Below are 13,639 nucleotides of genomic sequence, written 5' to 3'. Positions count from 1 at the left end.
CGACGTCTCCTGAGTTGCTTCCTATATAGCCTTTCGAATCCTGAATGTTCCGCAAAGAGGCGTACAATGGCCTCTGCAATAAACATCGTTGAAGCATTGTAGTAGCGTCTTTGAGCCTCCTTCGGATCGTTGGGCGAGACTTGAGGCATGAAACCTAAAGGCTGTAAGATGAACGCTACTGCGCGAGCATGTGAGTTTGCCATTCCACCGAGGAGGGTGCATGGACTTGGCTGCGTCACGGCGAGGCGCTTTTGTGTTGTTCATCGTCGGCTGTGATCCTGACAAGCGCTGTTCATTTGGTGTTGAAGTCCACACGGGGAACGCTCCGGGCTTTGGACCACCACGTTGCTGGATATCGCTTCTCCTGTGCAGCGCTCTGGGGGCCCACGCATTCTCACGGCTCCTGGCTGTGCATTTATCACTGCCATGGTGTTGTCAGCAGGACCAAATGGCTCAATGTTACGAAGGAGAATCAGGGAAAGAAAGAGTAGGAGCTTCGCTGAGGCGCCAAGGCTCGAGAATCTGCTTCTCACTCCTCGGCGAGCATCGCACGCCTGTTCACTCGGGGGGAAAGGTTGGGCTCTCTGCTTCTTTATCAGCACCCAACGAGCAACAAGTGCCCCCCCGACTGTGCAGCCTGAGCAATGACGTGTTACTCCCATCTCCATCTCATGGCCCCCTTGCGAAGACCTAGGCCTCGACCTTTGATCCGATGGACCGACGGAGTGAATCCGCAGTAAGCACCCAAATCGCTCGGAGTTGTCTCGCTGGTAGGACGTGGCGGAGAGTCGGGTAAGCTTGCTCCCCATCATTCCGTCTGCGATGCGTAGCTCAAGTCCTCATCTCGATCTCCGTAACTTTGTTGCACGAGTTGTATTGGTTCCGGTCGCAATAAATCATTATGAGGCTTTGATTCATCAGTTGCCTCTCTCCGTTTCAACACGGCGCGGCAGAATAATGTAGCATTTGCGGCAACCTCTGCGTTCCATACAAGAGCCAATACAAGGTGTCCTCATCTGCGCTCAAGCGCAACACCTCGGCCAACAACAGGACAACGCCGAGCTTCAATGGAGGAGATTCGGCGAAGTGGGCATATTCGCTGTCCTTCGGCGGATAGCTTGGCGAGAGGGGGGACCTGGACGCACGCGCGAGATTGCCGGGTAGATGGATGGGCTGTACGGGTTCTTTTGAACGGAGGTTGCATGACGGTGTCGATGAATTATTGGCGGGGGGCCGCCCGGGGGTGCCGGAAATGCAAGAAGGAGGAGGTTCGGAGATTCGGGTTCGGTGAGAATGGGAACCTTGAGGGAGCAGCAGAAGCGGGGGAACGATTTCCGTAGCGAGTTCCTGCATGGATGGCTCACTGGGAATGGAACGGGTATTATCAGACGAAACTACGCGTACAGTATGCATGTGTGCGCAGACGCAAATGCGACGGGTTGAAGGCTCTACAGTTCCGATGTGACATGATTGTGGGCTCTTGTTGGTGCCCGCACCATGCGAGTGGGTGGGTGTCTTCATCAGCTTGAAACGGAACGTATTTGATGTTTTGGAAAGGGATGGATTATCTTACATGATGACAAAGGGCGGCACGGGTGCGCATGAGGACGAATGGAACGATTGAGTTTCATCCGAGATTGATGCTGAGGGGGACGGGAAAAATATAGGTTGATTTGATCAATCAATCAACTTGCCTTGACTTGAGGAGATGGCCTCTCATCATCTAGATGCTGTTATTTGAAAGATACGGTCGTTGCAGCTGAAGCCACCGACTGTATAGGATCGGACCAACTGCCCATACAGGTCGCAATTGATATGATTACTGCTGACTTCATCCATATCCCCAAGTCAAAGAGTTGGAAATTGGTGTTGGGGTTTGTTTTGGGGCTAAAGCGGAAAGCATGTGTGAGTGTCGGAGAGTTTTGAGATTGATGAGATGAATAACGAGTTCATGAGGCCAATATAAGAAGAAGCTCAGAGTACCGGGTATCAGTCATTAGCTCACATTTGCTGAACACCACCTACCTCTCATTTTCGCGTGCCTGGGATGTGGTATCACATACCATTGGTATCATTGATACGCAAGAATGGCATCAAGTCTATAACTCTTCCAGGACATATACAAGTTCCTATTTGGTAGACTCAACAACAATCTGTGTCAGAACGTCTCCGACACACCAAAATCGTGACATGTTGATCACACAAGGCAGTGGATATATGTATGTTGCTGTAGGTCTAATTGGATGGAGACAAGGCAATCTCTAGTCGATGCCATTGGGTAACACAACAAAGACAAGTCCTTCTAGAAGTAACATAGTCGTACGATGAATCCATCTCGGGACACAGGACCCCGTCGACATCGACCCGATCGTTCCTGCAGGAGATGCGAGATCTAGATGGAAGAAAAAGGGGCATGAGGCCGCGATGATGTGCTATCGAATACGCCACAACCGTTATCTCGGAGACGATGTTGGAGGTAGGGTGTCTCTTGGTGTGGCCACGTTTTGGGGTATCGTTGTGGTATAAGTGAAGTTTTGAGAAACCTGAAGCTGTCTAGCGGCACACGACTAGGATCATGATTCCAAGACTACGTTTACAAGTCTTGAGGCGTATGTGTTGTTTTGAGGTTCATCAGTTTTGTATTTTGAGTACAGGCAATGGTTACTGGATGCTGAATGGCCACGGAAACGAGGCTGTCGTCAACTCTGTTCATTATGTCAGTAGTAGGGTAAGTACATGCATATTAGGCAGCTCCAACTTGTGGCTCTCACTTGAACGATGGATGGAAACCTGACTCCAAGAGATGTTCTGATTCACTGCCACCGAAACACGAGTTTTTTAATATGTTGGGAGTTGGAGTAGAGCCTGGAATCCGCCATATACAGGTACGCTTGCACTCTGCACTTGTAAGGTGTCAATACCGGGTTAAGGTCACGGGCTTCATCTTCAGCGGTAAGAAGCGGCACGCGGCGCTGTTGGACCATCCGGCAGAACAGTCTGGGGGCGACAGGTCGACTGCAGAATGCTTGATTCAATATTGCACAGTATTCAGCTTGGAGCTTCTCGCCTGGGAACCCCTCATCGCGATGAGCAACAGTAACGCCAAAAGGGTGCCCTGGAAGCGGGGGAAAGAGGAGATCGAGCCAATGGCCTTTCATGCCGGTAAATTCAAAAAGACATATTGAGTGAGACGTCTATATTACACGAAGAAGACAAGACAAAAGGACAACTGGTTGGTGCGGCTCGAGGGAAGCGTGTTGGTTGATTGGCTGTATTCGGTATATGGCTCTTCCGGCTCAACTTTTAGGCTCCGTGCATGGCAGAATGCTCACGTTCACGCAGCCTAGATACAGACATACAACAACGTCAACCACGAGAGCAGTAAGACCTAGAATAAAACGAACATCGAGGCTTGAGTACAGTATTGCCGCTTGGGTAAAATTGCCTCATCCAGCCGCACGCGATGTGCTCCGTATCGAGGCAAGACGTGCGTTCATGTTTTGGCCGCGCATTAGCAGGGTGACATTGCCTGTGAGGGATGAACCAACAGCCTGCAACAAGTTCGTTTGGTAGTGCTTCAAACCGTGGAGGAGTTTGTAGCATTTGGAGTGCATGCATAGTCTAGCGACTCCGCGTGATGAAGCGAGTGTAGCAGTATGCTGTGGTTGATGCTCTCTGTATATGGCAAACACTGACTCCAGTGCAAGCCGCGCACAACAGCAACAAACCACATCCCCGCCTCGTCATCTACGACGTGCTCAAGCATCGATCAGACAGACAATCGAACTGAAAGCGATGATACTCAAAGACATCAGATACTCACGTCTCCGTTCCCCCGCTCCCAGCGCTAACAAGCCCAAACCGAGCCCATGATCCCCCCACCTCTCCAACCCGACCCCGAAATCCCGAGATATGTACGGCCTCTGCCCGCCCAGAATTACGTCTTTTCTCGGCTAGATGAACTGGAACCCGTTGATCCCCTCGCCTCGCCTTCATCACCATCCCCACCCTCTTCTTCTTCCCGTTCTTTTCCCGGCTGGAAGCCAAGGAAGACGAACAAGTTGGAGAAACGAGGGCCCAATGGGGAGAGAGACAGCGCGGGCCCTTTTCGGTGGGATGCCGAGCCTGCAGCGAAGAGCAAACCCGAAAGGGAGGCGATGGAGAAGCGATGAGGAGAAAGGGGAGGATACAGTGACGGTACAGTACGGGACAGCAGAGAGCTGCTTTGAGTACGTACGGAGCAAGATGAGGGGCTTTGATTCGGTCTGCATGTGTCATTTTGCAGAGCATGACTGGGTAAGACGCGACAGGACATGGCAAGAAAGAGGGGAAAAAAACCCCCAGGAGAAGCGGAAAGTTGTAGTATGTAGACTGAGGCGATTCAGACTTGGGTCAAAGGGGGGCCACCAAGCTTGCTCTTCTTGGAGCATAAATATCGAGGCTTGCGACTCTGTTCTGCTACCGCTTCTCTTTTCCAACTACTCCAATCGTCCTCACGAGCAATCTCCAGTATCTTTCTTCCTCCCCCTCCCCGGATAGAAACCCCTTGCCCGTTGCGCAAGCCTCAATCCGAGTAGCAGCCAGCCATATCGACGGGATCAGCCCATCCTCTCCACCCCCCTTGTCCCGGCATCTATTTTCCAGCTGTGACTTTCCGAAGCCGGCCACATCATTACGACCTCACACACGCCTTATATATATATATATACACATCATATATATATATAAGCTCATTTCTCACCCCGTCGAGAAATAACCGTTGAAGAAGAAACACAACCAAGGAATCCTCTCCACTTCCTCTCTTCAACCGCCAAAATGGTATCTTTCCGCCCCCTTTCTCGTTCCATCTCTCTCGCCTCGCGAGCTTCCCCCTCTCTCCTGGCCTCGTCGCGCCAGTTCTCCTCTTCCCGCGCTCTCGCCGCTACCAAGCTGGGCGCATCCCCTTCCTCCTCCCTCTACTCCTCCACGCCGCGCCTGATGCCGTCGTCGATCCGCACGCTGACAACCGCCCCCCGCGAAAAGGTCAAAGTCCTCCTCGTCCTCTATGATGGCGGCAAGCACGCCGAAGAAGTGAGTTTGAATTCCCTCTCCTTTTTATATCTATATTTTTCTTTTGTCCTTGATGAGCATGTTTCTCTGTTGCCATGAGTTCTTGTCACTCTCGGATCTCATTTGTGGGGGCCGCATCGCCTGGCGTCGCGCCCTCGATCCAGAAAAAGAGAAGGATGAGGAGCTCAGACCAGCTCTTGGCAGAGGCGATGCGATGCTCTGCAGAAAAAAATGCGGGGAAACCCGAGCCAATGTGGGGAGCTTCAAGCTCCCGATATGTCACTGTCCCATCACATGCAATTCTGCTGTTCTTCCTATTTTCTTCTTCTTCTTCTCCTATGCTGTCTGTCTATTATTATTATATCGTCAACACCATGATGGCTGACATGATCAATTCCCAAACCAGGTCCCCGCCCTCCTCGGAACCACCGAGAACGAGCTCGGCATCCGCAAGTGGCTCGAGGACCAGGGCCACACCCTGGTGACCACCTCTGACAAGGAGGGCCCCAACTCCAAGTTTGACCAGGAGCTGGTCGACGCCGAAGTCATCATCACCACTCCGTAAGCCTATCCCCACGACTCTCTCTCTCTCTCTCTCCAAGCAACTCCTGGTCTGACGTGTTAAAAAATAGCTTCCACCCCGGCTACCTCACCGCCGAGCGCCTCGCCAAGGCAAAGAACCTCAAGATCGCCATCACGGCCGGCATCGGCTCCGACCACGTCGACCTCGTCGCCGCCAACAAGACCAACGGCGGCATCACCGTCGCCGAGGTCACCGGCTCCAACGTCGTCTCCGTCGCCGAGCACGTCGTCATGACCATCCTCGTCCTGCTGCGCAACTTCGTCCCCGCCCACGAGCAGGTCGCCCGCGGCGACTGGGACGTCGCCGCCGTCGCCAAGCAGGAGTACGACCTCGAGGGCAAGGTCGTCGGCACCGTCGCCGTCGGCCGCATCGGCGAGCGCGTCCTGCGCCGCCTCAAGCCCTTTGGGTGCAAGGAGCTGCTCTACTTTGACTACCAGGCGCTGTCGCCCGAGAAGGAGGCCGAGATTGGATGCCGCCGCGTGGATTCCCTCGAGGAGATGCTGGCGCAGTGCGACGTCGTCACCATCAACTGCCCGCTGCACGAGAAGACCAAGGGCCTGTTTAACAAGGAGCTGATTAGCAAGATGAAGAAGGGTGAGTTCTCTCCCACNTCTCCCGCGAAACCAGAACCTCTTCTCGTTCCTTCGTGACCACTAACCGAGCATCACACAGGCTCATACCTCGTCAACACCGCCCGTGGCGCCATCGTCGTCAAGGAGGACGTCGCCGAGGCCCTCCGCACCGGCCACCTCGCCGGCTACGGAGGCGACGTCTGGTTCCCCCAGCCCGCGCCCCGCGACCACCCCCTGCGCACCGCCGTCAACCCCTTCGGCTACGGCAACGCCATGGTCCCCCACATGTCGGGCACCTCGCTCGACGCCCAGCGCCGCTACGCCGACGGCACAAAGGCCATCCTCGAGAGCTACCTGTCCGGCAGGCACGACTACCGCCCCGAGGACCTCATCGTCTACCAGGGAGACTGGGCCACCAAGTCGTATGGCCAGCGCGAGAAGATTAACACTGCCAAGAACTAAGATTGTGGAAAGCTTGGAGATGGGGAGGATTGTTTGAGTATGAGAGAGTATGGTTGACTGGCTTGGATAAAGTGGCAACGAACCCTCTAGTCTTGCGACTCTGAGAGGATCAAAACAAGGCAGTTTTATGTATATATATATATGATAACGCTAGAATGACGACGGGCCTATACCCATTGCATACCTTTTCCAGCCATCTAGTGCCAGCAACGAAACAACTAATCTCTTTTCTATCTAACATTAAACATAAATATTCGAAACTCTGAACATGATGGATATAAACTTGGAAGGACTTTCTTCATTTATTTGATGATATATAGACTAATCTTTTATATCGAACAAGACATTCTTCGAATCTAACATGATGAATTCACTCTTGAAGTATTTCTTCATTCATTAGATAATGTATAAGATGCAATGTCGTCCGTTTGACAGCCGTCACCATGCGTTACTCAACCCAGTTCTCATAGCACAATCAAGTTCATGCCCGTCCCAGCGCCGCCCCTCATGCATGCATAAGTAATTCAATGATCCCTTTTGAAGCCGTCCACCAGCCAAGATACAGCAATCCTCATATCAATGCAGAACAAAACATGCAGAAACAGGGCATTAGCAAAAAAAGGTAATAGTATGAAAAAGAGCGAGTTTCACCCGCCACGAGCAATGCTTCAACTCCAAAACCGCCACCACGGCTTCTCGGCCTCCCCAGCATCGCCACTCCTCCTCCTCACAGACGAACGGTCCCTCCCCCTGATGCGCCAAAAGTACACGGGCACCCCCGCCGCGACAAAGGCCACGACAATCATCGTCTGCAGGGGCTGCGCGAAGACGGCCCTGCTGAGCAAAAAGAGGCTGACGCAGCAGAAGATGATGGGCGTGGCGATCCATGTCTTGTAGGGGCGCTCCAGGTGCGGCTCCTTGACCCGCAGCACGATGAGCCCGAGCACTGTGACAAAGTAAAAGGTGTAGCCGGCCACGCCGTAAAAGGTGACGAGCGTGCTGAACTCGCCCACGATGCAGTAGCCCGACGTCAGCACCGCGTTGAGCAGCAGCGCGTAGACGGGCGTGAAGAAGAGGCCCGCGTCCTCGTCGCCGAAGCAGCTGCGGAACTTTCTGGTCAGCCAGCCGCGGGAGCGCTGCGTCGACAGGCCGTGGTCGCTGTCGAGGCTACCGCCGCTGCCGCTGCCGACGCCCAGCCGGCCAAAGATGTCGGGGATGTAGCCCTCCTTGCCGGCCACGTAGATGAGGCGGCTGGCGGTAAAGGTGGACGAGTTGAGGGCGCCAAAGCAGCTCGCGCTGACGATGAGCGCAAAGATGAGCGCGCCGGGGGGGCCAAAGACCTTGGACCCGAACATGACGGCGACGGTGTTGGAGGCGTTGATGGATGCCAGGGGTAGCACGAGGAAATACGACACGTTGGCGAGGACGTACGAGAGGATGACGAGCGGCATGGCCGTGTGGATGACGCGCGGGAGGTCTCTGCTGGGGTTACGAAACTCGCCCACGACGTAGTTTGTCTAGTGAAGCATGCCATGTTAGTCTCTCTTGGAGAACGTCGTGATAAAACTTGCAGCAACAAAAAAAAAAAACTCACATTGTCCCAGCCGTCATAGGCCCACAGCCCGGCATACAGCGCAATCGCCCAGTTGGACGGATCCGAAGACGTGCCCTTGAACCAGTCGTGCGACTTCCACTCGCTGCTCGCCGGCCCCTTGAACGAGTGGCCCGTCACGGCCACCACGATGCCCACCACGGTGACGCCAATCAGCGCCACAAACTTGAGGAACATGAGAAAGTCGTTGACGCGCGTGCCGACCCTCGTCGAGACGCAGTTGAGAAACGTCACCACAAAGATGCCCACCAGCGCAACGGCCTTGTTGATCCAGGGGTTGATGGTCTCGGCCTCGGCGCCGATGATGGCCCGGACAAAGTACTCGCCCATGATGATGGCGATGATGGCGGCGCTGCCCGGCTTGAGCACCAGCAGGGCCACCCAGGAGAAGAGGAAGCCGGCGAGCTCGCTGAACGTCTTGGCCAGGTAGACCTGGGAGCCGCCGTTGAGGGGGATGGCGCCGCCCAGCTCGGCGTACGAGGCGCCGCCGGTCCAGGCCAGGATGCCCGCCACCACCCAGACGATGAGGGCCGCGCCGGGGGACCCCAGCCGGGCGCTGACCTGGCTGGGCGACGAGAAGATGCCGGAGCCGATGATGAGCCCGATGATGAGCGACAGGCCGTTGAGGTACGTCAGCGTCTTGAGCTTCTCGAGCGAGCCGCCGCCCAGGCCGCCGCTGGGCCGCCCGGCAGACGTCGGCGCGCCAATGGGTGCATACCCGCCCGCGCCCGCCGTCGAGCTCAGCGGGAACAGGTTGCCGGCGAAGTCAAAGGCCGACGAGACCGAGTACGAGCGGCCCAACCTGCCCCGGGCCGCCGGGTTGCCCTCGTCCAGGGGGTCCTCCTCCTCCACCATGGACAGCCGGCGCGACGACGAGATGCTGGGGCGGGACGAGACGTCGGACGCCGCGCCGTCGTAGGCCACGCTGGAGCTGGCCAGCGACGCGAGCTCGAGCGAGTCTCGCGACTGCGACTGCATGGGCATCGTGGGCGCCAGATCTGTTTCGCTTCCTGTCCCGCTTGTTGTGTTTCCCTCTCCTTCTTTCGATGCCTTGTTACTGCTTCCCCCCTCTCAATGTTGGGCCACCCGCGCTGGGATATTCCACGTTTTTTTAATTGTATCGACCGGCGAGTTTAGCAGAAACAGCCCATGTCGTCCAAGGCCAGCCACCTCGAACCGCGAGTATTGGGGCAATCGTCGTAGTCTATCCGTAGACGAAGAAGTCGCAAATCGCAGACGCCAGACAGGAAGAAGGGAGAGGAATGCGCTGTCTCGCAACGAAGCCGCTTCGGCAAGGGAAAAGGACGGGCACACAATTCGCGATAACGTCTTCGCAAATGAAGTCTGGTGAATGAAAGAAGCGAACAGAAGGAATGAATGATGGAGTTTGATTTTCTCCCCCCTGAGGCAAGAATGGAGAGGAATCAAAGTCGGTGGAAACTCTTTTGAGTAAAGAGCGTCGAAAACGTGAAGGCGCACACGAGCCGCTACCTTCCCCTCGTGCCGGGACCAGGATTCAACAGCAAGCAATTGGGTTCTTCCCCCCCTTGTTCTTAGTACTGCCCTCCCCTGTTTGCAGCGCTCCAATTGGGCGCTTCTTCTCCATGGAATTCAATGCTTTAAACATGCTAGTCTAGCGTCGTATTGTCGGCTCTCTCTCTCTCTCCATGTGCCTGTTCTGGTTGTCTTTCTCCTTGCTGACTAAGAGCCGCGGCTTCTAGAACCTTGAACTTTGCGACGTTGAACCATTTCTCTGCGTCTTTCTATCATCACCATTGTCACTCCATGAGTCTCTCGTCATCGCCCGCTATAACATCACGTCTGCTCTTGTTATGAACCAGTGACAAATCGGTTAAACGCAGCCGATTCAAGAGCAATGGGCTCCGACGAATACCAAGTCGTCGGCGGCGGCGCCCTCAAACTGAAAGGCGCAAAGATCTCCAAGAAGAAGAAGAAGTCGTCCGCCAAATCCGACCTCGCAAAGAACCTTTCCACCGGCTCCGACAGCAGCACCACCGCGCTCACCAAGTCGCACGACGACGACGATGACGACGGACGCACGAAGAAGAAGAGCAAGAGTCCCGTAGAAGAGGACGACAAGAAGCAAGACGGAGAGAACCAGCAAGAAGACGACGAAGAACCGGTGGTGTACAAGACAGAGGCGGAGCGGCGGTACGAAGAAGCGAGGAAGAAGAGGGTATGCTTTCAAGTTTCTTTCTAACCACGTTATTTTGTTGAGAACTTGTGGTTCATGTGGCTGACATTGGAAAAATGACAGCTTCTTCAGATTGCGCAATCCTCCGGAGCGAGACCCGAGTTGCTCAAAACACACAAGGAGCGCGTCGAGGAACTGAACACGTACTTGTCCAGACTCAGCGAGCATCACGATATGCCCAAGATTGGACCTGGTTAAAGGTGTCAACAAAGGCCAAGATGCATTGCGATTGATGCCGATCGAAAGAGATGGAGAGGGGGAGGAGCTGCATCTATTGCATGGAATGGGAGTTTTGGGCGTTCTTGTCCCTGGTTATTGATATTGCTTGATCTATATACCCACAACATCTGTCAGATCAAATTTGACATATCATATACATTGAGAGAGCTTCATGCTGATTGCTGTCACGAGTCAAACGAATAGAAACAGTAGAGGCGCCTGAATGTGTGCAGCTTCATGTGCATGCATGCTTGCTTTGCTATATATGCCGAAGTACACAGTTGTCCCCTTTTGATGCCATATGTGCCAAACGATTATGTTCACAGTTGCCAGGGGCTTCCCCGTGTAAGGGGCCCCGTCCCAGTCTAAATCCACTTTTGCTGCCAAGAGAAAATACAGAGATGAAAACAGAAATGCAGTTGCCCAATCTATGCGTCGGCCGAGTCGGTCGTTGTTATGTTGAAGAAGGAGTGGTAAGGAAGTGGCCGTAAAATGTCGTGTGATTAAGTATAAAGGAATGAATGATACGCCGTCGCCAATTCCTCTAGCATCGATACGCTATGCTTATGCAAAGTCCAAAAAAGGAGAGTGAAAATCGCATGGGATAAAAAAAAAAAAAGGAGAGTGAGAGCACAAGCACAGTGACTGTCCAGCTTAAGCCATCAGCACGGCCCCGACCAAGAGGCCCATGGCGGCAGGAAGCAGCGCCTGGCCGCGAGGGACGGAAGCAGCGTTCTGGAGGTCGGGGCTCTTGGCTCCGTCGGCCTGGTTGGTGGGCAGGACGGCAACCCACGAAGTGGAAGTGAGAGTGGTGGTGCCACCATCGGGAAGAGTCCTGGTGAAGGTGTGAAGGACCGGGGCAGATGTCGTCTTGGAGCCAGAAGTAATGGTTGTTTTGGGTGTTTCGCTGGCTTCAGCGACAGTCGATGTAATGGTCTCATCTGTTAACGAATCTGTTAGCCATGGTTGCCACAATCAGGGGCGAAATATCTTCATGTTGCAAGTGTAGAGAGCTCCGGCCAACGAATCTTGAGGCAGTTGCGGCAAGACACCCCGAGTCTCTTTTCTACATCCAGATGGTCCAGCATCTAACTCCTGGGCTGGCATGTCCGTCTCGACAATGTCAAACGACAGCGCGAAAGGCTGAACATACCAGTAGCGGTCTCGGTCGCCGTCGTCGATTCCGGTGGCGGAGTCGAGGTAGGGAGGGAGGAGGTCACAGAGGAAGGGGGCAAAGAATCAGAAGCAGTGGTGGACACATCCAAAGTAGTAAAGGACGAGGCGATGTCTGACGACAACCTACCAGAAGAGGTGGAGGACTCCGGAGCGGTAGTGGGAGAGGAGGAAGCAGCCGTGGTGGTGGTATCTTCACCCGTAGTAGTAGACGTACCAGAAGCAGTAGCAGTGGACTCGGGAGCAGAGTTGGTCGTGCTGGGGGCCTGGGAAGTGCTGGGAGCCGCGGTGGTCGAGGGGGCGCTGGACGACGTCTGCTCCGCGGCAGTGGTTTGCTCAGCCGTGGTGGATGCAGGTGCAGAGGCCGAAGATGTGTCTGCGGTGGCCTCGGCAGTGGTGCTGGCAGGTTCGTCTATGGATGCTCGCGTTAGCTTGGTCATGTTTGTTGACAGCATCCCGAGATGTAGCACTTACCCGACGACGTAGAGTCAGGAGTAGAGGTTTGCTCAGCACTCGTGTCCGAGGGAGTGGGCGTGGATGACGGGGCTTCCGTCGTCGACTGAGCGTTTGCATCCGCAGTAGTCGAGGAATCAGAAGCCGAGTCCGTAGCCGAGCTGGGCGGAGTAGTGCTGGAAGGGCCGCTGGGGATGGTAGTGTTGCTGTTGCTCGTGCCGTCCTCCTGCCTCTTGGCGATCTGGACAATGGCAGAGGCAACAGAAGGGTTGTTCTCAGAGATGGCATCGATGGCTTCGACGTCCGAGGCAAAGACCCCGTGCTGGTACCGCTCGGGAAGATAGGCATGCAGCAGCCGGTGAAGCAGGTCGGGAGACGTCTTGTCGAGTGCCTCGACCAGCTCGCCGTTGGCCCCGTGCGCCTTGGCCACGGCCATCTTGGAGCTGCCGTGACAGTCGACGAAGCCGGGTCGAGCCGTGGCCACGCCCAGGCCGAGGACGAAGCCGACGCCGATGATGACCAGTGCCCGCCTAAGGTAAACCATCTTGCTCTTGCGTGGAATCGTCTGGGTTAGTTGCTCCTGATGTCCGGTCTGCTTCTCTCCTTGGGTGCTCCTCAGAAGTCCAGCCTCTAGGTGGCCGTCACGGTCACTGTAGCCCACGGGAGCCATGAGTGCGGATAATATACCAGACTGTCTCAGAGACGAGAACGAATGGGGCGTTGAGAGTGATGGGCGAGTGCCGTGTTGCTGTAGGCAGGGCAGGGCAGGGGGTGTCTTGAAGGTTACGAGACTGGGCTGGACGGATGCGAGACGCACGCCACCACAAAGCGGAGAGGGCTTTTGGGTTCGACCACGCCGGACCCGAGAGGTCTAGCAAGAAGAGTTCTGAGGTGAATGCGGGTCCCGTCCTCTCGCCGGAGCTTCACTGTCTGTATGAAGTCTCCTCTTGGGCTTGGGGGCGAATCTGGGGCAGCGAGATGCAGCTGAGGTCCACGGTCTCCGTCTTGGATCGCCCAGTTAGATCGATCGAGCTGCCGTCTTGGGCCAACGGAGTCGAACAGTTGGCAGTCAGAGTTCGGGAGTACAGCTCCGTATGCGTACGGTAGAGGCAGCAAGCAGTATGCAGGCGAGTGAGGAGAGGGAAAAGTGTGGTGGAAGAAGAGACTGTGGTTCCTCGACGGCGGAAAAGTATAAGTTTGGGGGGGCTGTGGTCTGGTGGAGAGCGAGGAAACCGGAGTGACTGGGCTTGCATAAAAACCCAACGCAGGTTTGCGTTCTGCTTTCCTCTCGCTGTGAAGAT

The 13,639-nt window shown here is 55.1% G+C and overlaps 4 protein-coding genes across 4 annotated transcripts; 2 read left to right on the top strand and 2 right to left on the bottom strand.

Annotated features, from left to right (window-relative positions):
- Nucleotides 1-4,815: 4,815 nt before the first annotated feature.
- Nucleotides 4,816-6,666, top strand: CCMA1212_003875 (Formate dehydrogenase; the record flags this gene model as incomplete). The annotated part of the gene is made up of 4 exons (XM_073701204.1): nt 4,816-5,070; nt 5,456-5,610; nt 5,682-6,226; nt 6,305-6,666. The coding sequence occupies 4 exons, from the start codon at nt 4,816-4,818 to the stop codon at nt 6,664-6,666; spliced, it is 1,317 nt and encodes a 438-aa protein (XP_073560116.1).
- Nucleotides 6,667-7,334: 668 nt separating this feature from the next.
- Nucleotides 7,335-9,262, bottom strand: CCMA1212_003874 (Y+L amino acid transporter 2; the record flags this gene model as incomplete). The annotated part of the gene is made up of 2 exons (XM_073701203.1): nt 7,335-8,183; nt 8,261-9,262. 2 exons carry the CDS (start codon nt 9,260-9,262, stop codon nt 7,335-7,337), a joined length of 1,851 nt encoding a protein of 616 aa, XP_073560115.1.
- Nucleotides 9,263-10,150: 888 nt separating this feature from the next.
- CCMA1212_003873 (Uncharacterized protein) lies at nt 10,151-10,691 on the top strand (the record flags this gene model as incomplete). Its single annotated transcript, XM_073701202.1, has 2 exons — nt 10,151-10,475; nt 10,557-10,691. Exons 1-2 carry the CDS (start codon nt 10,155-10,157, stop codon nt 10,689-10,691), a joined length of 456 nt encoding a protein of 151 aa, XP_073560114.1. The 5' UTR covers nt 10,151-10,154.
- A 675-nt stretch (nt 10,692-11,366) lies between these two features.
- CCMA1212_003872 (uncharacterized protein) lies at nt 11,367-13,008 on the bottom strand (the record flags this gene model as incomplete). The annotated part of the gene is made up of 3 exons (XM_073701201.1): nt 11,367-11,653; nt 11,866-12,297; nt 12,360-13,008. The coding sequence occupies 3 exons, from the start codon at nt 13,006-13,008 to the stop codon at nt 11,367-11,369; spliced, it is 1,368 nt and encodes a 455-aa protein (XP_073560113.1).
- Nucleotides 13,009-13,639: the final 631 nt, after the last annotated feature.

The sequence above is a fragment of the Trichoderma ghanense genome, assembly GCF_004382785.1.
Source record: "Trichoderma ghanense strain CCMA-1212 chromosome Unknown scaffold_3, whole genome shotgun sequence".
Classification (NCBI taxonomy): Eukaryota; Fungi; Ascomycota; class Sordariomycetes; order Hypocreales; family Hypocreaceae; genus Trichoderma; species Trichoderma ghanense.
Note: the sequence above shows the minus strand (reverse complement) of the source record. Positions and strands in the feature narration are given on the sequence as shown.